Below are 22,709 nucleotides of genomic sequence, written 5' to 3' on the forward strand. Positions count from 1 at the left end.
CGCGCCACTGAGAATGTCAACAACGATAACGTCGCCAACGTGATCAGCATTGCATTGCCGCACACCGAGGAGTTTCCTGCACAACACACACGGCCAAAAATCACCTGAAGCACTACGGTGCGTGCACAGAAGAAGGTGATCTAATACGGCTGCACCTTTTTCACGTGCAGTGGCGGCAGGCAAAGGTCTACAGTATAGCGAATATATATATATATATATATATATGCAGAAACGACATGGTACACAATGATGGGGATAAGCAAGGGAGAAAAAATCTAACGTTACGGCTTGAGTAAGGGTGACGGGGGAGAGGCGGCGTAGAAGGCAACTAAGAAAAAGAAGAGCATCGCCCTACGTGAAAGAGGGATAGACGATGCGTGTGCTCTCTGGGCTGAGTGTTCCTGTGCGAGAAAGAAACACGTACACATAGAACAAAAGGGGAGGCGCTACGGAGATGGCAAGCATGAGTCGTCATGACCGAGCCTACGTGCTGCAATGGCACATGTTTCGCACCCCTCCCCTACCCCCCCCCAGCACACACACACACACACACACACACACACACACACCGCTGCAGGGGAAAGCGGGACTACAGTGCACTTGGAAGAGGGGAACTCCACCGATGGACTTATCAGCGCTTAGGAGGGACGCTGCTGTCCTCTACTCCACAAGAAACGCGTCATCGAGAAGGAAAACTGCAAAGCCGCACAGAGATTGCGGCCCAAACGTTCGCCCTCTAGTTGTCTGCGCTTAGCACCAATGAAAAGTCGAGAGAAAGCATACTGCACTAGCAGCACCCGCTCTTCGCCTTCTGGGGCTTGCATTTGGCGCCTGCACCACTTGAGGAAACATTCGCCTCCGCCTGCTTCGCTGCAGACTTGGCGTCAGCCCCTGGCGCAGCACACAGCTTCTGAAGCTCCTCTGCGCGCCTCTCAGCGGCCTGTCGAACCACGCGCTCCTCTGTTAGGTGCCGCTCCAGCTCCTTGATGCGCTCCTCGAGTGCGCTCGTGCTCTCACCAGCAGTCGCTGGCATCGGCTCCGAGCGCGACGTTTCATAGTTCCCCAACGCTGAAGTGTACGACTGAGGCTCCTCCCTCTGCCGTTGTTCGATCTGCGCCCGCTGCGCCGCAACCTGCAGCTCCGCCTCACAGCGAGCGGCCTCTGACTGCCTGTGGGCCACAACGAGATCATCGTACTTTCTTTGCGCCTCCGCGCAGTCCCTCTCCAAGGCGTCCAACCGCTGCAGCATTGCCCTCTCTTTGGCCTCCTGCTGCTTCGCGGCACCACGCTCAGATGGGCCCGGCGACGCCTTCGACGAATCAGGCTTGGAGGTGGCGGTGGACGCTTTGAGCGCCTTACGCGCCTGCTCCGCTTCTGCGGCCGCCTTCCTTTCTTGGTCCTTGCTCCTCTCCAGGTCCGCCTGCAGCCGCGCCACGTGTGCCTCCAGTTCGCGGATGCGCTGGTCGCTCGCCGCCATCTCCTCCGCCTGCCGATGATCAGCCGCGAGGTCTTGTGGGATACGCTTCCGCACAGAGCGCGGTGTGCGAGAGTGTGGCGTTGGTGTTGCCGTCCGCGGGGTGAACTCCTCATCACTTTGCAGCAGCTGCTGCTGCATGCGATGCTGCTGCTGCAGGCGCTCGCACCAAGCCTTGAGTAAGGCGACCTCGCGTGCTGCGTTCTGCTGGCATGCAACGGTGTCCCTTCGTGCTGCGTCGCATTGCTCCTGCGAGATCTGCAGCGCCTTTCGCAGCTGGTCCACCTCCCTCCGTGGAACGCGATCGTCTGCGCTGACGGCTTGCGATGCAAGCTGCTCAAACTGAGCCCGCGCACTGGCTTCATCTTCGAGATCTCTCTTCACCTTCTCCATCTCCCGCTTCAGTGCGGCCTTCTCAACCTCGTCCCTGTTCCGTGCCCTCCGCATCTCCTCCAGCTTCTTCTCCGCCTCAGCTAGCTTTTTGCGATCAGACTCGGCCTTTTGCACATGTAGTACTGGAACACTTGACGCCGCCAGCGCCCTCTGTGCTTCCTTCTCTACCTTCTCGCGCGCCGCCTGCTCCTTAGCTAGGGCATCTCTCGCCTCCGCCGCGACAGCCTCGGCACTCTCGCGCGCCTGGCGCTCCTTTACGAGGTCGGCCTGCGCCTTGCGGGCGTCATCGGCGACGGCCTTCAGTTTCCGCATGTTATCTGCCACCTGTTTCGGGTCGGGCGCACTCGCGGCAGCCACCTTCGCCTCGAGCGCCTTTGCCTGCGCCCGCAGCGCCGCCACCTCGGTCTCAGCCCTGCTTCGCGCTGCCTGCTCCTTCTCCAGTGCATCCCTATACGCCTTCAGCTCTTCCTGAAACGGAAATGCGCGCTGCTTCTCGTCCTCGGCGGCGGCCTTCGGCGATGTCTGCTGCGCCGATAGCTCGTCGTTGCGTTTCCTCAGACTGGTGAGCTCCTCCTCCTTTTGCGCAACCTCCCGCGCAGCCTGCGCCTTTGCAGCCTCCGCCTTCTTCCTCTCTGCCTCAGAGGCTGTGAGTTGCTGCCGCACCTCGGCTAGCTCCTTCAAGAGTTTGTCGTTGGCCTCCTTGCAGGCTGCTGCGGTGGTCTTCTCTTTCCGCGTATTCTCTCGCTCCCGTGTCAGATCGTCTTCGGCGCGCTTCTGGTATCGTTGAGCTCGCGTGGCAGAAGCCCTAGCTTCCTCCAGCTCCGTCGTCAGCTGCTGGCACTTTGCTGTCAAGTCCTCTTCGCGCTGCTGGCGCTCAATGCAGGCGCGCCGCGTGCGCTCTGCCACTGTCATGGCCTCTACCATCACCGAGGTCTCCCGCTCAGCAGCGAGTCGAATACCATCCACCTGCACCTCGCCCTTGAGACGCGCCAGCGCACTGTCTTCCTCCCCACGCTGCACATCCGCCGTGATGTGGCGGCGCCGCAGCGCATCCTCCATGGCCCGCTGGTGGAACTGGTCAGCGCGGTTGCTTTCACGCGTCGCCTCGTCCGCCTCCCTCTGCAGCAGCTCCACGATCTCCTGCTCTGTCATGTACTTCAGACGCTCCGCACGCTCACGATCGCGGAACTCGACCCAGAAGTCATGTTCCTCGCGCAGCAGCTTCGACCGCTCCGCACGCTCCCGCTCCTCCTGCATGTACCGAATAACGCGCTGCTTTCGCAGGAACTCATCGAGCGACTGCACCTCATCGCGCACGCTGGAGCGCCGGCTGAGGCGGCTGCTAAAGCGCGAGCTCGCCAGGCTGTCGCGGCGGCTGCGGTTAAAGGGGTAGTCGGTACGGGAGTGATCCGGCGTGTCGGCCCCCAACTCCACGCTGATTTCTACACGAGGCAGTGACATGGGAACAGCGCCACCACCGATATAGTGGAGAAGCTAGAAAGCGAAAAGGTGTCCGCAGCCACCGCAGGTTCTGCACCCTCTTCGCCGATGACGTGCGATGCTGAGAATGAAAAGTGGCGGTTGGCGCTAGGTACACAGTATGCGGGAGGTACGAACGTCAAACCCATGGACCAAGACGGGACAGGAGAGAGATAAAAGCCAACATGATCGTGTCAGGGATAGGCATCCCTCAACGAAGGAACTAAACATTACAATCCTTTTCCCGTGTCGGCATGCCCACTACCCATCAGAAACCGAGGAGGAGACACACATCCCCGTCGCCTGTGCGGCACGATAGGTGCCGCTTTCCACTGCTAACTTTCTCTTCAGCTCCTTCGTTGTTGTTCAACAGAAGAAAAACAACAGAAGCCCACAAAAGGGAAGGGGTGAAAAGCGATAGAGACGGCGGAGCGGTGTCGCCATTGCACGTTGACGAGCCTGCGCGATTCCACTTCGTTCTGTTGTCTACTTTGCCACCCATTTCATCATCCCCCCCCTCCTCACGGGCGCTGATAGAAGAAGGCGTCGCGCAAAAGAGAGAGAAACGGCAAAAGTGCAAGAAAACGGCACGCAGAGCGAAAAAGACACAAAGACAAACCGCTGTAGCGGCCGCCGTCCCTTCGCCCACACCCCACCTTACATATATAGCTGATTAATGGTGGACACCAACAGAGGCACAAGCACTCGCATTCAAGCCTTCGCTGTGCACTACACGTTCCGATGGCGCGACGTCGACGCCAACAGTGGGTGTGGTCAGCCCCCACCGCTGTTCAGCTCGAATTCTCGCAGGCCCCGCGCCCCTGCCCCGTCAAAAAAAAAATCATCGAAGAGGAGAGGCACACACATGTCTGCCAGAGTGGCAACCTCCGCAAAGGTCGGTGTGATCGCGCGCTCACTGTTTCTTGCGACATTCCAGCTTTGCCTTAATGGCGCGCATCTTCTTGTCGTACTCCGCCTTCGACACCTTCATGCGCCGCACAAACTCCGCTTGCATCCCACCAGCCTCGCGAACTTGGTCACCGTAGCGCTTGCGCATGTGCGGTTCCTCAACGACAGCCTCAAAGATCTTCGCAGCCGCGTGGGACATCATAGCCACCACCAGCACCACCGGGCTGCCGGACAGCAGTGCGATGCCGTAGTAGGCTGACATTCCGAGCGACGAGTCTGGGTTATTTAGATAGCGGTAGATGCCGCTGTAGTTCAGCTTTGCCGGGACGTTCTCGATGAAGAAGTCACCGTAGAAGTAGCCGTAGTCACCGATGGCCTCGTATATGCTCCAGCTCACGTACGCGTTGATGCCGACAAGAAGCGTGCCGACGATCATCACGAAGCAGCGTGCCTCGCCACTGCTGAAAAGCGGCATCGCCCAGGTAAAGTACTTGACGGCGCAGAGGCAGTAGGACAGGTTTGTGATTGTGACACTCGCGTTGTAGATGCGCTTCCAGTTGTTGAAGGCGGCCTGCGGCGAGGCGTAGTTCCGGGAGAACCACTTCTCGCACGACTCCCGCTTCAGCAGGTAGCCGAGAAAGCCGTTGTGAAAGAGACGCCAGGCCATCACGTGAGCCGCGTAGACCCACGCCGGGAGGGGCAGCAGCAGCGTCGCCAGCAGATAGATGATCGTCAAGGCTAAAAGAAGGTCACTGGCGCGGAATATGTCGAAGTGCATGAGCACCACAAGCTCGTTGTGCTCCAGGTAGGCCTCACTACCGTTCCCGTACAGCACGGCATGCCGCTGCTGCTCCTCCGGCGTCGGTGACGACAGTACGTTATAGGTGCGGTCAATGTGCGGATTCTCCACAAACGCCAGGAACGCCAGCTGGCACAGGTGCCCAAAGACGCTCATGTAGAAGAGCGTGTAGGACTTGGCCATGACCGGCACGCCATACATGAAGGCGTAGCCGACCGTATACATCGGATGTGGGAACATTTGGAAGATGCCGTCGAAGGTGAGGTTTTTGTCGAGGAGAAAGAAAAAGTCGCCCCAGTACCAGGCGAAGTCGCCAATGACGCGGTGCGCGTCGAACTTGCTCCAGAGTGCAAACGCGATGGAGGCGCAGCCAAATACGAAACAGCAAATGTCCATGGGCGATCTGAGGCTCATCTTCTCCCAGCAGACAACCGAAAGCACGCAGTACGAGACAAGGTCGTTGGCGAGAATGACGTTCTCAATCTGGCGGAACAGCATCCAAGCGTTGAACTCGTCCGGAAAACTGGACACCTTGTACTCGGTGTTGTCCTGGAAGACAACGGACGCCTCCAGAAGGCGTCGGGTAATCGGGTAATCGTTGACAATGCGACGGTAGAACTTAAGGAAAGAGCCGTACCGCGAGTGGTAGTGCAGAATGGCACCGATGCCAATGTTGTACGCGAGTCGCCAGAAGGCAAAGTGAGCGCAGAAGAACCACATAGGCAGCCCGTGGGTGAAGTAGAGCAGCCCCGTCATCCCCACGGCGAACCAGGACGCGATCCAGATGAGCGTCGCCGGACTCCGCCACGACTTGGGTGTCAAGAGTGCGTCCATCACTGACATGGTGTCCGGAACACGGAACCGGGTGCCGTCATGCAGGAGACCGTAGCTCTCCCCGTCCTCGGAGGAGGTGAGGGACAGCTTTGCGCTCCCAGACGCGCTTTCGACAGACATCTTTTCCGTCTCTTTCTGTGTGCGTCTCGTCGGCCAACGCTACCAAAAGTAATGACCGAGGCAGTGCGTGGAATGCCGTGAATGACTGCAAAGGCTTCTAGTCGATGGACGCCAACGCTGACGCAGAGGCTGTGGCTCAAATGTTGATCGAGCGAAGCCGCTTGGGAGGAGCGAGCAATAAGCAGAGAAGGCCCCTGAGGACTAAGGGGAGGTTTCGATAGAAGGGAAACAAAAGAAGTACGCCACCAATCATCTCGCTGCGGAGAGCGCTCTCACCCACCGCGCCAACGTCAACGAAAAAAAGGGTTATCAGGAGATGGCAAGCAAGAATGAGGAGCAACATAAAAGATGTAAGTTGCAACGCATAACGAGCGTGCTTCGCGACACGTACTTCTCAACTAAACAAGGTGCCATACTCACCCTCAACCAAACTCTCGGCCTGCACCAGAGTAGGCGATTCGTACCACTCAGCTCTGGCACAGTGCAGCTGGAAGTCAGAGACTTCATCACCAGCACCCATTTGCAAATTTTGATTCTTGCAAAGATGTGTGCTCACGATGTGTGCCAATCCAAGCCATTCTCTACGCCATGCGTGCCGAGGTGTAAACACCGCACATGAGGGCATCCGCCCCGCCCACACACATCAGGCGTACAGTGATTCCAACAAAATCAAAAGGACAGGAGAGAAGAGAAAGGAGTGAAGGGCAGCTCACAACAAAGAAAAACAGAAAAAAAAACCCTCGCGCAGGCCTCCTCGCGAACGTCCGGGGCGACACAAGGGGTGGAGCCACACTGCATCACTCCTTCTGCACGACGGTGGCAAGCACGTGGTCGCTGCCGACCACCTCCCCCTCCTTAACAAGAAACGACACCTGGCCGTCCTGCAGCGCCTTGACGGGGTGCTCCATCTTCATCGCCTCCACGATCATGAGAGCCTGTCCCTTGTCGACGAAGTCGCCGCTATTCACGAGAAACTTGGACACTTTGCCAGGCATCGGGCTCACGATCTTCGCCGAGGTACCACCCGCCATTGATGCGTCTCCAAATCCGTCTGTCAGTGGCAGTAGGCGAATCTGGTGCAGCCCAAAGCTGCCAATGATTGTCACATCGCCTTCCGTCGCGACGGCCAACACCGTGTGGCGCATGCCATTCTCGAAGAGGAACGTGAAATCGTTCACGATGCTCCTCTGGTCACGGTGCTTCGAGGTCACAGGGCCAGAGCCCACCGCAAACGATCCCTCATGATCCCACACGCTGAAGAAGATCTTGTGATAGTTTGCACCCTCCGTGTGCAGGCGCACCTCTACCGGGCGGTTGTCAATGTAGAAGTGAACGGTGGCATTGGTGTCGCCGTTGAGGCGGAACGCACCACGCCAATTATCGCAGCGGTTCAGCAGCCAAGCGGTGGCAGCCATGGCCGCTACCTCCGGCGTCACCGCTGGAGCGTTGAGCAGCTGCTTTTCATGTTCGCTGATGAAGTTAGTGGTCACGCCACCGCGCGTGAACTCCGGTGCCTCGCAGCATCGCTTTAGAAACTCGATGTTCGTGTTGATACCGGCCACCTTGTACTCGCTCAGCGCCTGCCGAAGCCCTTTTAACGCATCTTCACGATTACGACCCCACGAAATGACCTTGGCCAGCATGGGATCGTAGTGGATGAGTACGTTGTCGCCTTCGCAAAACCCAGTGTCCAGTCGGGTGCGCGTCGGCCCGCGCACCCCCTGAAACGGCTCCCGGATGAACGTCAAGGGACCGCTCTCGGGCAGAAACCCCCGCTCCGGCGACTCCGCGTATACGCGCGCCTCGATACAGGAGCCGACCAACGCTACGTCTTCCTGGGAAAATGTGAGCGGCTTACCCATGGCTGTCTTGATCTGCAGCTTGACCAAGTCCAGCGGTGCGCCTTTGATACGGCACACCTCCTCCGTCACGGGGTGCTCCACCTGTAGCCGCGTGTTCATCTCCATGAAGTAAAAATCTCCAGTGCTCGTGTCGAAGATGAACTCCACCGTGCCCGCGCCCACGTAGCCAACCGCCTTCGCAGCCTGCAACGCTACCTCGCCAATGCGCTGTCGCATCTCCATTGACAGGTGGGGTGCCGGGGCCTCCTCGAGGACCTTCTGATACCGGCGCTGAACGCTGCAATCTCGCTCGAAGAAGAAGACCCCTCTACCGTGTTTATCGAAAAAAATCTGGCACTCTATGTGTCGCGGGCGCTTCACGTAGCGCTCCAAAATGACGCGGTCGTCCTTGAAAAAGTTGGCCGCCTCACGCTTCGCGCTCTCCAGCATAAACGCAAGATCTTCGGGCCGCTCCACAATCTTCATGCCTTTGCCGCCACCACCCGAGACTGCCTTGATAAGAATAGGGAATCCCACTTTGTTTGCCTCCTCCGCAAGGAAGGAGACATTCTGATTTTCGCCGTAGTAGCCCGGCACAACAGGAACGCCGGCGGCCTCCATGATGCGCTTGCTCTCACTCTTCGACCCCATCAACGAGATAGCAGACGCGGGTGGGCCAATGAACTCGATGCCGGAGCGCGTGACAGCGTCAGCGAAGTCCGCATTCTCGGAAAGAAATCCATACCCGGGGTGAATCGCATCAACGTTCAGCTGCTTTGCCACGCTAATGATATGGTCACCGCGCAGATAGGAGTTCACCGCAGGTGGAGGACCAATACAGACGGCCTCGTCCGCCTCTACGACGTGCTTCGCGTTCCGTTCTGCCTCGCAGAACAGCGCCACAGTGCGGATGTGCATCTCACGGCATGTGCGGAAGACCCGGCACGCGATCTCACCTCGATTCGCCACCAGCAGTTTCTCGACCTTGCGCTGGCCGCAGCGATCTGTGCGGCGCAGCATTACTGCAGGCAACGCAAATAAAACGAGTACAGATCGAATGCACGCCACGCAAAAAAAAGGAAAAAGACAGAACAGATCTGAAGCTGATATGTTAGTGAGCGTGTGTGCGCGTACTTCTCAGCATAGCAATACTGCGAAGCGCAGCAGGTGAGACGAAGAGACGACACGGTGTGAAGCAGTTCACAAGAGCGGTCAAAGGAAAGAGTGGAGAGCATATTTGTTTCGAGCGCAGCACAACGCACGCGCTTGCACGTGAGCAAAGAACCACGAACGCTATCAACACGCCATCCCAGGACGAGTAAGCGGCAAGCAAACGAAATGTGTAGCCCAAGACACCCAGCTGGAGCGGCTGAGACGGGCATGCCACGCTCTTTTGATGGCGCAGCCTCCTTTCCAGCACGACGTGCGCTGGAGATAAACTGAGACGTGAACCAGCGTTTCGTGCGACCCATCCAGAGCTCCTACAACCAGATATCAGGGCACCCGTCAACGGCAACACTGCGCGTCTCTGCAAGAGAAGCACCACGACGGTCTTCCAATACATGTTCGCCTGTGAAATTCAGGAGCCGACGCGGCGCATCGCCGGCAATGTGGGCTCGCTCTCCAGCAGAGGATGAGCGGCGAGGAAGTGCTCTGCGTCCTGTAAATCGCGCTGCAGGAGATTGGCCCGCTTCGAGATGGAATCCTGCTCTGCCCCACGTAGCAGAGAGGCGACGTCGCCACGTTGGTACTTCTTGCCATAAAGGAGACGACACACCGCCGACGCCTCCTCAATCATGCAGCGGGCGTTGTCGCCCCTCCACTCGAACGGGTCTATGGGAAGGAGGCCGTCGCCCAACAACCCGACACGGAAGCGTACAGCCTCGTCCTTGATGGCGGGTGTGGTACCTGGTAGAGCGCAGACAGACCGGATCCGCTGCTGCGACTTTTGAATCACAGTTTTCAGCACATCATGCATGCCATCCAGGCTTGCATCGAGTGACGAGTGCGTTGTGGCGCTGCGGACGAGTCGCCAAGCGCACTCGTCAGTACCGCTGCGCCAGCAGTGCAGGGCGATGCCGTTTCCCACCACAATTGACACATCAGACTGCTGGTCAAACAAGACGCTCGTGTCGCGGCTCTCGAGCTTGCACACGCCACGCTCCACGTCAAAGAGCACCGCTATTCTGCTTGGGTCGCGCGCAACTAGCATCTCGGCGAAGGGTGTGCCCTTTGCCATGGTGATGATGGCCTCCACGTTCGTGCTGAGACCGTAGTCTCTGCGCAAGCACCAGGTGTCGCTGCCGTCGTTGTTTGCGTCGGCGCTGTGCGCCTCGGTCTCCCAGTCAATAGTGCCGCCAAAGCGCAGAAATTCTGTGCGAAGGGTGCGCAGCAAGACGCCCTCTGTGCACTGGTACGCTGATTCGCCGATCGCACAGCCGGGAAAAACTGACCCCTCGCGAAGAGGTGTGAGGTCAGGGGAGAGGAAGCGCCACCCGCGAGCGGGGCGCAGCACCGAGAGAACTTTTCTCTCGGTGCACCCCAAATCCGTCAGCAGCTTCACCGTTTGATCCGTCAACACGCAGCGCCGCATCTCTGCGCGCTCGTACGACGGGCTTCGCCGCCGTTCGACGATCGTCACATTCGATTCTCGCCAACGCATGCCGATGCCCATGGCATATGTCCCGACGCAGCCTCCGACGAGGATGACATGACCCCACGGCTTGACAGCGTACATGAGCGCTACTGAGCTACCAAGAGGGAGGGAGAGAGCAGACACGGAGAGAGTTACCATATGGCTTGTTGTTCTCCACGAGAGGGACGAGGAGGCCCTAGTGGCACTAGTAGACGGCGGCTTTCCCATCAGGGCGGTAGTGAGCAAGGCGGACAAGAAGGAAGGAAGTCACCGACACCCCGCACGAGGACAGCAGCGTGGGTGGACATCGCACCTACGGAAAACACCATGGAAGGCGCTCGAGGATGGTCAGCTGCTCTTCCATGTACAATTCAAAGCGTTGGTTTGACTGCTGTCGTGGGCTCTATGTACATGAACTTGACGGTCAGCGCGCCAATATCGTCATGTGTCACCTCCGGCGCACCTCCCTTTGACCGTTTGGACGACCACCATCGTGTACTCTTTGTTTGCGTCCGGTGCGACGAGAATGTCGACAGTGTCGCAGCTAATTCGCAGAAATGTCATCTCGTCTTTCCAGTCGATGGTTCGAACAGTGGAGGTGGTGAGGTCGATGAACCCCTTCAACGTGTCAGCGTAGCGATGCGCCTCTCTGGAGCTCCCCCGAAAGCCTGCAAAACTAAGCAGCTTCCCCTTCTGCGGCTCCATGATAAAGTAGCCCAGCACCCCTTTGTGGTGAGCAATGCGGTTCAGTGTGTCCTCCACATTCTGAAGGTGGGCCTCACGCTCCGCTGCCGAGGGGTTCGCCTTGTTCATGGAGCTCTTCAGCACAAGTAACTGAGTAACTAAGGAAGAGGAGGTAAGTGCGGGAGAGCATAGAAGAGAGAAGAAGCAATTCATGAGCGTACAGGATGTCATCCGCAAGCATACGAGCAAAGAGTCCTCCACCCCCACGCAAAAGCACAGGGTGCACATAGCCATACCCAGTGTCTGACGGAGCAGGCGCGCACGGCATCACACTGCTAGAGGATCATGCTGCTCGCAGAATGCTTGGCAACTGATTCGAGGAAACTGAGGTGCAAGTCTGTTATTCATTGTGTATGTGCGTGTGTGCTTTGTAGATCCATTGCACGGGGAACAGAGAGCAATTGAACGACATGAAAACAAAAGCAAAACATGCACACAAGAGCACGCAGGTTTCATGTACATCTTCTCGCCAGACATACTCACCCTCATCATACATCAATAAATTCATGCAAGCGAGCTTACTAGCGCGTCTGCTTCGACACAACGGCAAAGGACGGGAACGTACGCTCCCGCAGGCGATCCACCTCGCGCTTTAGTCGCACTAGTTCCTCCTGCTGTGACCGAGCCAGCTCCTCTAGCTCGCTGGTGACAAAAATCTCTTTCGCCCGCGCAGCACGTGAGTGCGAGCCATCCGCGCGCGTCTCGACCAGGCGGTAAACTGCCCCGTTGGCACGCACTGTGTCGTCGAGGTCGCCACACTGCGCACCAACGATTGTGTTTTCTGTCACGCGCTCAGCAATCTGGTTCTTCAACTGGCGCACGACGCCCCTCAGCTCCTCTACTTTTCGACTCATGTTTGTCTCCACGAGGTCCATGTGGCGCTGAATATGCGCGAGCGTCTTTTCCTCCGACAAGTCCACCTCGCCGTTGAGCCACTCCTGCATCTGGCGGGTGACACGAAGGGTATGCAGCTGTCGCAGCTCCAGCTGCAGCGTCCCCGCGCAGTGCCTAAGCCGCTCCCCCTCCCACTCCAGCAGCTTCATCAGCTTTCGGCGAGCAAACACTTTGTTGAGGAGCGCGCGGCTCTCCGCGTCGCTTTGGAGAATGAGATCGTTGTACTGGGCCACGTCGTTGTGCCACCGCAGGTTGGAAGACGAAAAAGCCGTCGCGGTCGTGGCACTCTCGTCTTGGATTTGGCCCTGGTGCAGCCGGCACAAGGCGTGGACGTCGAGAAGACGCGTCACTGAGCTCTCGCGGACGGCGTCCATCTCCTCCCCTGTGGCGTCTATCTGATGCGCGATGAGTTTGCAGTGCTGCTGCGCCTCCCGAAAATCCTCAGCAGCTCGCTGCACCTCTGCCTCGGCCCCGTCGGCCAGCTGCTGCAACTTAGCTACTGTCTGGCAGTGCTCGCAGAAAGCTGCCCACTGCTCCGCCGTGCAGTCTGGTGCGGGCGTGTCGGCATCCGGCAGCGGCGCCTTGCCGTCCTCGAAGCGCCGCTGCCATCGAACAAAGCGCCGATGCAGCTTCTCGCCCGTCGCCCCGTCATCAAACGGCGACAAGAGCCTGGCGCTCGCCGCGTAGCTGTCCGTTTTGCTCTCCGCTGCGGTCAGCCGAGCCTGCGCTGCAGTCAGCGTGCGCTTCTGCCGTGCCGCAATCGACTCTGCGCCTGTCAGCCCGTCACGGAGAGCCTCTCGTTCGCGAGCCAAGGATCGATGCTGTCGATATGCGGCGCTGACGCACAACCGATGCTGAAAAAGTAGGGCGAGCTGCAGCTCCGCCTCATCGACTTCCTCGGCTGTGCTCAGCCGGAGCTGGCGAATCTGACGAAGCTGCTCGTCTAGCGTCTCGGCCGCTTCCCGGTTTTTTTCCTGCAGCGCCCTGAACTCGCCACGCAGCGCCTCCCTCTTTCCCTCGACGCGCTCGTTCTCCTCCTTGAGTCTCTTCGCGTAGGCCTCGACGATGCGCGTCTGCTCCTCCGTGCGCTCCTCTGGCGGGACGAAGGTGTCGCGCGTGTCGTCTGCGAAGTCCGGCAACGGCACATGCACCTCCAGCCGCTCCACCTCCTTTTCCAGGCCGTCCATCCACAAGTGCAAGGCCGCCTCATCCACCGGGGACACAACAACTGTCCCCTCGGAAGGAGCGATCAGTGCCCGCGCCTCGGCGCCAAGCTCCTTGTCCTCGACAACGAATAGTGAGTTTGGGCTCTCCTCGGTGTCGACAACCGCCGAGAAGAGCTGTGCGGGAAGGCTACCCAACTGCTTTCCAATCGTAATGCAGCGCTGCGTGCGCTCCTCCACCTGCATGACTGACTGTCTCTTCAGGTCTTGCAAGTGAGTGAAACAGGCGTTGAAGGCGTCCTTGAGCACCAGCGACCGGCCCTTAACGAGGAGAGACTGAAGTACCATGCGGCACTGAGTGTAAACATCCGCGTCGTTCAGCATGGCAGCGTCGAAGTCTTCAGCTCCGCTAGGGCTGACAGCCACGTGCGTCGCGGTCTTGGACACGATCTGCATGCCAGGAGGCGTGCGTCGACCAGCAGAAACCTTCTCTTGCAGCTGGCGGAGAAACAGTGCTTTGCGAGAAAGCGATGCCTCGGCCCGTGTCCTGCGATGGATGTGGAAATTGTGCACCTCCAGGCCAGGGGTGTTCATGCTCACCACCTTCATACGTGTCACCTCCATCGCCTCGAAGCAGCGCCTCCTGATGGTATCCTGGAGGTACTCGTTCAGGATAGCGTGATAGTAGTGTCTCTCGCGCATCTCGAGCACGGCGCTTTCACATTCGGCCGCAAACTGCTCGCGCTGCTCCGGTGTCAGGAAAGCCTCGAGAGGAACATCAGCGTCCTTTTCACTCATCGCCTTCGCCCACAGCTCACGCACGCGGGACAGCTCGCGGAGGAGAGCCTCCCGCTCTGGCGCCGCGTCACTTGCCTGTACAACGGTCGCCTCGTCCTCAGCAGTGCCCAGTCGCGCTCTCACCGCGTGCGTCCACTCCGGCTCCTGCCACGTGGCTTGGGCACCTTGCGCTTTCAACGCAACACACTGCATCACTCCATCATCGCCGCCGCAGACCACCTCCGCCCCGGCGTCAGCGATGGCCGCCGTCGTGATACCACCGCAGAACGAGGAGCGCGCGGCGTGTATCCAGAGCGGCTTGCGCTTTTCACGCGAGGGGGGGGTCGGGGTCATTTGCACCTGGTACGGCGTCAAATCCCGCGCGGCGATGCTGCCGTCCCGGCCACACGAAATCACTGTTGCATCGTTGAGACGCAGGAGGCAACTGCCACCGCTGCTGTGGTCGTGAATGAGAAACAGAGGCCGTGACACCTTTACGTCACCCTCGCGTTGGCGGTCGAGCGTGTACACCTTGGAGTCGTGGTCTGCCGAGTGTACAAATAGGTTGAGCACTTCAGGGGTAGCGTAGCACACAAGTGCATCCGTGATTGGAAAGTCCAGTCTCCACCACTTGCGCACAAGCGTTTCGGCAGGGTGCGTCGTCATGGCGTCTCCGTCGTCCGGCGCCTCAATAAGGAAGGCGTCACCATTTTCGCACACGACAAGCAGATTCGTCTCCGACGGTACCCACCTTGCCAAGCAGATAGACGCAAGAAGAGTGGCGCGTACGATGCCGCGATCCTCCACGCTGTCACCAAGGCAGCTCAAAAACCGCACGGCGTCTCGACCACAGCATGCCAACGCGCCACACCCATCCGCCTCAAGAAAAATAGGAGTGCACTCCAAGCACTTGTGGGCCCACACATCTTTCCCGCCCATGCAGTCAAAGCAGACGACCGTGGCGTCCTCGAACAAGATCGCAATCTGAGAAGCGCTAAGCACACACACGTGCACCGCCGGCCCCCGCGCTCCACAAGAGGCGAAAACCCTCACAGCGTTCCTTTCGTAGAGGGCCACGCTGCCATCCCGCAACACCCACGCTACCAAGGCCCCGCCGTTTACAGAAAGGCACCTGAGTGTAGAGGCTTCCGTCCAGCCCTTCACGAGGCGCAGCGCAGCACCTCCGCGGCTAGTCGCCGTCGGCACTGTCACCGCGAGCAAGCCTCTCTGCGTGCTCAGCAACAGCTCGCCTCCGCTCGTCGCAGCGATGCGACTTGTGCAGGAAGGCAGGCAACCGAGGGAGAGGCAGCGACAGGTACCTTCAGTCAGGTCGACAGATAGCAAGGCCCCTGAGCACGTGAAGATAAAAGCAGTGCCGTCCAGCGCAAGCATCGCAACTGCGCCACCTGCCGCTGGGGCTTCGCAGACCTCGCGGGTTGTCTGGCTGTCGTGCGAGTACACATACACGGACCCCTCCTTCGTGGCGTAGCACACCATGTTTGGCCCTGAGGTGCACGCACTCTCTACGCGCGCCTCAACAAAAAGGCACTTCTGAAAGCTCTTGCCATCGTCCCCGTGCGAGTAGCCCACAATGCCGTCGCTTCTGCATATGGCGAAGCGCACAACCGCCTCCTCAAGACCGCCAGCGAGCAGCGACTTTGGCTCTCCGCTGTGGCGGAGAGGGACGCAGTCGGCGAAACTGTAACCGCCGCTCCGCGTGCTCCGGCGAAAAACTGTCACAGCAGTGTCAGGCACCGTTGCAAGAACAAAAAGCTCCGTCCCATCAGCAGAAAACACGATGTCTGCGACACTTACAGAGATTTCTGTTTCAGTGCATCCGAGGCTATGGAGAGAGGTGGCATCGAAGAAATGCAGCGCAACCCGCAGCCTCTTCTCCGTTACACACAGCACGCCGCAAGAGCTGATGGCGACTTTGTCAATCGGGTACTTCCCACTGGGAAACGGAAGCCAAAGGTGTTCACCGCCGTCCTCCACTACGACCACGCCATTGTCAGCCGGAAAAAAGAGGCGACTCTTATCCGCTGCAAACGAAGCGGACCCGCTGCAGCCAATTACTCGTGCAATGCTTTGTACCATCTCTGTGCATGCGCCCTGCTACAACGCAATACAAACAGTGAGGTCTCCTTTCGAACGACATATCCCCGAGCATAGAGTGAAAGCAATAGGAGAACAAAAAGCAGGGTATTAACAGTGCACAACGAACACGGAAGGCAGCAAACAAAGAGCTTTCCTCCGCCGCTCATCGCGGGAGCAGTTAGAACTGCGGGGTCGACGAGAAACTTCGTGCTCATATCCGAGTGGGTTGTGTGTGCAGCCGCTAGAACGAGAGAAATTAGCAGACACCTGTACAGCGCTGAGTTGCTGCGGGCAGACAACCCCCCTAGCGCCATTATCCGCCGCGCATGCAGCGAACAGGTTCTTTCATGTGTACGGTCGATTTTGCGCAATGCGTCGCCACGACAACTCATTCAGAGGTCTCGATTCACGCCATTCGAAGCACCACTATACAGATATATGGATATAAGACCAGAGAAAAGAAGCCAGAAATCAAACCGTCTGAGTCGCACCTGATGTATAACATCTGGATGCCACAGTAAGCCTCCACCTTTCCTTTCCTCACTCGTCCACATTTGCAACTCATCAGCCAATCTTTACATGCCAGACCTCATCACCACCAACACAGTTCCGTAAGAGAGATACGAGGGCCGTCGGCGCGTGAGGCAGTTCACAGGAGAAGCAAACGGTAAACAGTACAGGGCACAGAGAACAAAAAAAAAAAAAGCTTCGCACGTCGTCAGCAGTGAGATCGTGATGGCTGTACAACCCTGTAGCCCAGCATTCGCCAGAGGATGGTGTATGCGCCGAGCACATCGCGCCAAAAAGAAAAAACAAACAGCCCTCGTTGTCCCCCTGCACCGTCACGCAACACCAAGGCCGCACTGGATCGCGTGAATCCACTCCTCCATGTTCTCTAGCGACGCGGCTTCAAACCACATCGACTTGCCACTCGTCGTGTGAAGCGCGAAGACGTGCTCGCGCTTCGCCGTACTCACAGGGACCGGGCACACACTCTGAATGTGCTCCAGGCTCAGTGCCTTTCCCTCGGTGTCGGACTCCTTGTCAGACATAATGAAATGACCCTTCTGTACCTGAAGGTACCGCCTCTTCCATGAGTGGTTGTCGCCGCCCTTCAGCTTGTTCAGGTACCCGGAGAAAAAGACATCCTTGTTGATCTGACCGACAGGGGTGCTCTTGGGCACCTCGACAGACTCGCTAGACAGGATCTCCGTTACGTGCTCCATCAGTGCGTCCTTTACCTCGTTGTCAATTCGCGAATTCTTCTTCATAGTATGCATAAACACCTTCAGACCCTCCCGCACGTAGGGGAACCGGAAAATGTCCCGCACGCTCGGCCGCTGCGCCGCATCACAGACAAGGATCTTGCGGACCACATCCCTAAAGTCGGCCGAGTACACCTCGGGGAGCGGCTCGTAGTCTCCACTAAGCACTTTGGCCATGAGACCCTTCATGTTGGTGGAGGTAAATGGCCGCTTCAGCGCCATGATTTCGTACAGTAGAACACCCAGTGACCACACGTCTGCCTTTTTGCTGTAGCGTTGGTTGTTCCAAAGCTCCGGCGCAAGGTAGTACGGTGTGCCACAAAAGGTGTTTGCCACGACTCCGGACACGGTGTCATCATACTGGTGACTGAACCCGAAGTCGCCAATCTTGATCAGCCCGGTTGAGGTAAGGAGTACATTGGCTCCCTTGATGTCACGATGCAACATCTTGTGGCCGTGGATGTGGTCTAACGCAAGACACAGCTGCAGAAAAAGGAAAAGTGCCTCGTGCTCTTGGAAGTGCTTGAAGTCGGTCGCACGCGCCTTGATCTGGCGGTCAAGGTCACCCGAGTCGGCGAACTCCATTACAATGAGCAAATGCTCATTATCTTCCTTGTCCTCGATGTACTTGATGATGTTTGGATGGTGGCAGCTCGCAAGACACTTGATTTCGCTGTACGCGTACGTACGATCACGCGATGACATCTTCCCGAGGTCCATTGTTTTCGCAACGAAGATCGCCTTGTCGCTAACCCGCTCTACCAGCCAGGCCTCACCGTACGAGCCGGTACCAATGAGCTTCTTCTTCACGTACTTGACATCTCCAGTCGCACCTGGCGCACCGAGGACGGACGAGAAGGCGCTCATTTCGGTCACAAAATACAGGGAGCTGCCAAAGTGGTGTGGGTCACAATGATAAGCTGAAATCCTGCCACGTGGAAAGGCACGACAAAGAAGAGAGCGGCAGGAAGCAGTAGGCGGAGAAAGATTTCATTTTAGCTACAAGAAGCACTGCGGCTCAGCGTCCGTGTCAATTGACTTCAGCCGTGGAGCTACTAACTGGATGTGACCGGATGCCTTCATCCTTGCCCGTAAAAAAGCGCATCGGAAACGGACGAGCAGTGCCTTGAAAGAGGTGAGCCAGCGTCCCTAACGAGCCGTATTCTCAACAACAGCCACAGCACCATGCCCGACACCTGCCTGTGATGATAAAAAACATCTACTGCCGGTGGTGTGCGTGAGCAATGCTGCACACGAATGTGCCATAGAAGACTGCCTAAGTGTGGCAAACGCTAACTCATTATAGCGAGCTTTCTGCACGCAGAAGACCACATGCATACACGCAACTCGCACCAGTGAATTCTTTTTCAGCACGACCATGCAGAATCGATAAGCACTCACCCCCCCCCCCCACTCACCCCTTCTTTCACGAAGGCACAAAAGGATCAGATCCCAGCGTCTGGCGGTCGCGTATGCATGCGGTTCAAGCCCTGCCGACGACAGAAGGTGAAAGACACTTTCGCTGAAAAGCGGTACAGCCATCGGGGAAACGTGAGAGTATCATGCATCACCCCGCATGCAATGTTTATCGATGATGCACTGTGACCGTATCGGCCATGCAGTCGTCACACTGGAAGTGACTCAGATTGTCCGCACGCAGCATGAAAGCATGCAGGACACCAACAACTGCCCTGCAGCGAGTTTTTGTTTCTGCACCCCACAATCCTCTTGGACACTCGTGCAAGGTGAAGGGGGGGGGAACACACAATACTTCATGCTGCGCACAAAAGCACATTTTGTAGTTCTTTTCGTTTTCGTGTAACATACCTCGCTGTTTCGCGCCGCCAGTCACGTCGAGGCCCTTCGCAGGCAAGGCCGCAACCATGGGAGTGCTACAGGGCGCCCCCCCCTCCTCCCCCAGCCCTTTCCGCGGCGCGCACGAGAGGGGGGGGTGACACACACCAGGGGGTTTCTCTTTCCTCCCCCACCGGCAGCAACCGCAACGTTTCCGGTAAGACCTTGCGAGCTGATTATCGTTTTTTTTTCCTCTGCTTCTTGCCCCCTTCGCTTTTGCTGCTTCCCCGTGCACTTTTCTGAGATTCTACACTCACCCCAGCTTCCGTTTTCTACACCACGCACTGACGTAGGTATCGATGTGAAGAGACAGAGAACACAAGTGACGTGTGCGTCGACCTTGCCTCATTACCTGCCTCTTTCCCCTCCGTCCACACCATATGCAGCTTGTGCATCGTGCATGTTGCCAGGAACGTCACACAAGGCTTCACGCGAATGGCTTCTCCTTTTTCTTCTCCCGCCGTCTCCCTCTCTTCGCATCCACATTTCTTTCTATCGGACTTCTCAAAGAAGCACAAAGAGCACAAACCAGCTTATTTCCACCTTTGCTCTCCCTCGCCTGCACACCTCGACAGAGAGAATACACCCTTCGCCCTTCCTGGGTGCACCATTGCACCACCATTCTTGGTGTGCGCCGTCCACAATTCACCCGGTGTGCGTCTCTCCATGTTGGCCACCGCACAGCCATGTCGGTAGTAGAAGAGGTTTACGCGGAGGGTCGGCGCAGTATTCAGGAGACGCGGTCCTCGCAAGCGCCGCGGTTTTGTCCCAGCAGAACCATCACCATCAATGAACCACAGCGTTTCTTTATGCTGCTGATCGGAGTCTACGCGTGCATATGCACGTCCATCAGCTACGTGTACAACCTTTTCTCTGGCCAACTTCAAGAGAAGTACAACTTCACTCAGAAGCAGATGTCTGTTATCACAACCATGTCTAATATTCTTGGCCTCGTTGTCTTTCCTCTGGCAGGGCTGTACGACTACTACGGCCCGCGGCCGCTTTTCATGATTGGCATGATAATTTTACCCCTTGGCGGAGTTCTCTTTGGACTGGCCTTCGCCGATGCTGTGGGCGGCAGTGTTGCGCGCTTCACAATCTTCAGCGCCTTCCTCGGCGTCGGTACCGCCATGTTTGATATTGCGGGTCTCATGACTATTCTGAGTGTGTTTCCCAGCAGTCGCGGAGCTGTGATTGCCGTAATGAAAACGTTCATCGGCCTTGGTTCTGCCATCTTCGGCGCTATCCAGCTGGGCTTTTTCGAGCACAACATTACCGGGTTCTTCTACTTTCTGTCGGCGTTTGCCGCCTTTGTCGGATTTCTGTGTGTTCTCTTCGTGGAGCTGCCGCCGTATCAGCTCACGGGCTACGAAGAGAAATACCTCACAGAGGCAGAGAAGGCGAAGAAGCTGTCCACCAAGAAGGCGTACTTAGAGAAGGTACCTTCTCCACGTCGCTTCAAGTACGGCTTTGTGCTTGTTGCCTTTCTCATTGTTCTTCTCCCCCTGCAGAGCGCCGTTGTGGCCTACATGCAGCTAGGACACCCCTACAAAGTCGCCTTTGCTTTGATCACCATCGGCGTCATGGCTCTCTACTGTATCATCGCGATTCCGCTCCGGTGGCTGGACGTGGGCAGCGCCAACATTATCGAGCAGCTGCCTGAGGAAAACGAGACTGCCGAGGCGGCCGCCGCTGCCGCATCAGACCGCCGCATGACAGCTGCTCAGCGCCTCAGCATGCGCATCAACACGACGCGCACGAGCATTGCAGAGCGAGCCATTTTCAACGCAGCCAGCCTCGACGAGTCTGCCCACATTGCACCGCAGTACCAGACATCCTTCTTCGAAAGTGTCTGCACACTGAAGCTGTGGGCCCTCGCCTACTCTCTGTTCTCCATCTGTGGCACTCAGATGGTCATCATCGTCAATGCCCGCTTTGTGTACGCCGCCGCGTCTGAGACGCACATGACACCGGAGGTCGCCTCCCTCCTCACTATCTTCAACGGTGCCGGCAGTGCCGTGGGGCGAATCCTCATGAGTATCTTCGAAGTCTGGACGCAAAAGCGCAAGCCTGAGGAGCGCATTCCGCTTACTATTTCGCTGTTTATCCCATCGCTGATTGTTCTCGCGGCGTCCCTCATGCTCCTTTTTGCGCAGAAGGAGTGGCTCTTGATCTCGTTTGGCCTGACTGCTCTGGGCAACGGCTTCTCTGCGGCCTCCATAGTGCTCGTGATGCGGACTCTGTACGCGAAGGATGTCGCGAACCACTACAACTGCATGTCCCTCTCCTCACTTGCCAGCTCGGTGCTGCTAAATCAAATGCTCTACGGAAACTGGTACACAAAGGAGGCAAACAAGCAGGGCAGCAACATTTGCATTGGGCGGCAGTGCATCTTCGTGCCCTTCGCTATCATGAGCGGCCTGCTCTTTACTAGTCTCTTTTCTGACTTGTATGTTCACCTTCACTACAAGAAGTTTTGCGACGAGGTGCTTGCGGAGCGTGCGCAACTCCGCGGCGCGCGTGCTAGCACCCCCCAGACCGACGAACCCGACGTTCTTGATGAGCATGAGCCGTTTCTGTCCTCGACGAACTGAGTTTGTGCGTCTTTCTAGACTTCTCCTTTTCGCTGCGCATTGTCTTGTAGTTCCCACTGCGTTGCGCACTCTCATCCCCAGCTGTGATTGGCCTAGCTCTTTCATCCCCAAAGCTTGGTACGTCTTACCTTTGCTCCTGGGAGCTCTTTTGTTCTCTTGTGTTGCATTACACTGTTCACGTTAGGAGATAAAATGCAGTGCGCATTCATGAGATAGAAAAACAGGAGAGCAGTGCCTCATTGTGCAGCATTTACGAACCCTTCATCGCACGCTAGGATGCCTCACACAGTGGGACCTCCTTCGTTGCGTCCTTCTTTGACGCCCATGCGCCGTTCTTGATGTCGCTTATCACCTCCAATATTCTCCTATCCGCTTTCTTCTGCCTCGTGCATCTCATCTGTCCTCTCTACACACTCCCTCTTTTTCACAGTCTCCACTCAGAGCCGTTGCGCTTTCAAGCTCACACCGTTTTCATCTCTCCTCTCCCCTAACATTTTAACAATGGCCAAGGGCAAGCGCTCCGCTGATGCCAAGGGCAGCCAGAGGCGCCAGAAGAAGGTGCTGCGCGACAACATCCGCGGCATCACTCGCGGCTGCGTCCGCCGCATGGCGCGCCGCGGTGGCGTGAAGCGCATCTCGAGCGAGGTCTACGAAGAGGTGCGCCGCGTGCTGAAGGCCTACGTGGAGGACATTGTGCGCTGCAGCACGGCCTACACCGAGTACGCACGCAAGAAGACGGTGACGGCGTGCGATGTTGTGAACGCGCTGCGCAAGCAAGGCCACATCCTCTACGGCTACGCGTAAATGGTCGCAGAGCCGCTGCACACTCATAGATAC

At 57.6% G+C, this 22,709-nt stretch overlaps 8 protein-coding genes across 8 annotated transcripts; 1 reads left to right on the forward strand and 7 right to left on the reverse strand.

Annotated features, from left to right (window-relative positions):
- Positions 1-787: 787 nt before the first annotated feature.
- Positions 788-3,328, reverse strand: LDBPK_313240 (hypothetical protein, conserved; the record flags this gene model as incomplete). The annotated part of the gene is made up of 1 exon (XM_003863360.1): positions 788-3,328. One exon carries the CDS (start codon positions 3,326-3,328, stop codon positions 788-790), a length of 2,541 nt encoding a protein of 846 aa, XP_003863408.1.
- A 931-nt stretch (positions 3,329-4,259) lies between these two features.
- LDBPK_313250 (phosphatidylethanolaminen-methyltransferase-lik e protein) lies at positions 4,260-6,008 on the reverse strand (the record flags this gene model as incomplete). The annotated part of the gene is made up of 1 exon (XM_003863361.1): positions 4,260-6,008. One exon carries the CDS (start codon positions 6,006-6,008, stop codon positions 4,260-4,262), a length of 1,749 nt encoding a protein of 582 aa, XP_003863409.1.
- Positions 6,009-6,805: 797 nt separating this feature from the next.
- Positions 6,806-8,869, reverse strand: LDBPK_313260 (methylcrotonoyl-coa carboxylase biotinylated subunitprotein-like protein; the record flags this gene model as incomplete). The annotated part of the gene is made up of 1 exon (XM_003863362.1): positions 6,806-8,869. The coding sequence occupies one exon, from the start codon at positions 8,867-8,869 to the stop codon at positions 6,806-6,808; it is 2,064 nt and encodes a 687-aa protein (XP_003863410.1).
- A 559-nt stretch (positions 8,870-9,428) lies between these two features.
- LDBPK_313270 (hypothetical protein, conserved) lies at positions 9,429-10,712 on the reverse strand (the record flags this gene model as incomplete). Its single annotated transcript, XM_003863363.1, has 1 exon — positions 9,429-10,712. The coding sequence occupies one exon, from the start codon at positions 10,710-10,712 to the stop codon at positions 9,429-9,431; it is 1,284 nt and encodes a 427-aa protein (XP_003863411.1).
- Positions 10,713-10,925: 213 nt separating this feature from the next.
- On the reverse strand, positions 10,926-11,297 carry LDBPK_313280 (dynein-associated protein, putative; the record flags this gene model as incomplete). Its single annotated transcript, XM_003863364.1, has 1 exon — positions 10,926-11,297. One exon carries the CDS (start codon positions 11,295-11,297, stop codon positions 10,926-10,928), a length of 372 nt encoding a protein of 123 aa, XP_003863412.1.
- A 452-nt stretch (positions 11,298-11,749) lies between these two features.
- LDBPK_313290 (hypothetical protein, conserved) lies at positions 11,750-16,159 on the reverse strand (the record flags this gene model as incomplete). The annotated part of the gene is made up of 1 exon (XM_003863365.1): positions 11,750-16,159. The coding sequence occupies one exon, from the start codon at positions 16,157-16,159 to the stop codon at positions 11,750-11,752; it is 4,410 nt and encodes a 1,469-aa protein (XP_003863413.1).
- An 842-nt stretch (positions 16,160-17,001) lies between these two features.
- On the reverse strand, positions 17,002-18,291 carry LDBPK_313300 (protein kinase, putative; the record flags this gene model as incomplete). The annotated part of the gene is made up of 1 exon (XM_003863366.1): positions 17,002-18,291. One exon carries the CDS (start codon positions 18,289-18,291, stop codon positions 17,002-17,004), a length of 1,290 nt encoding a protein of 429 aa, XP_003863414.1.
- A 1,673-nt stretch (positions 18,292-19,964) lies between these two features.
- LDBPK_313310 (hypothetical protein, unknown function) lies at positions 19,965-21,872 on the forward strand (the record flags this gene model as incomplete). The annotated part of the gene is made up of 1 exon (XM_003863367.1): positions 19,965-21,872. One exon carries the CDS (start codon positions 19,965-19,967, stop codon positions 21,870-21,872), a length of 1,908 nt encoding a protein of 635 aa, XP_003863415.1.
- Positions 21,873-22,709: the final 837 nt, after the last annotated feature.

This window comes from Leishmania donovani, chromosome 31 (assembly GCF_000227135.1).
Source record: "Leishmania donovani BPK282A1 complete genome, chromosome 31".
NCBI classification, from domain to species: Eukaryota; Euglenozoa; class Kinetoplastea; order Trypanosomatida; family Trypanosomatidae; genus Leishmania; species Leishmania donovani.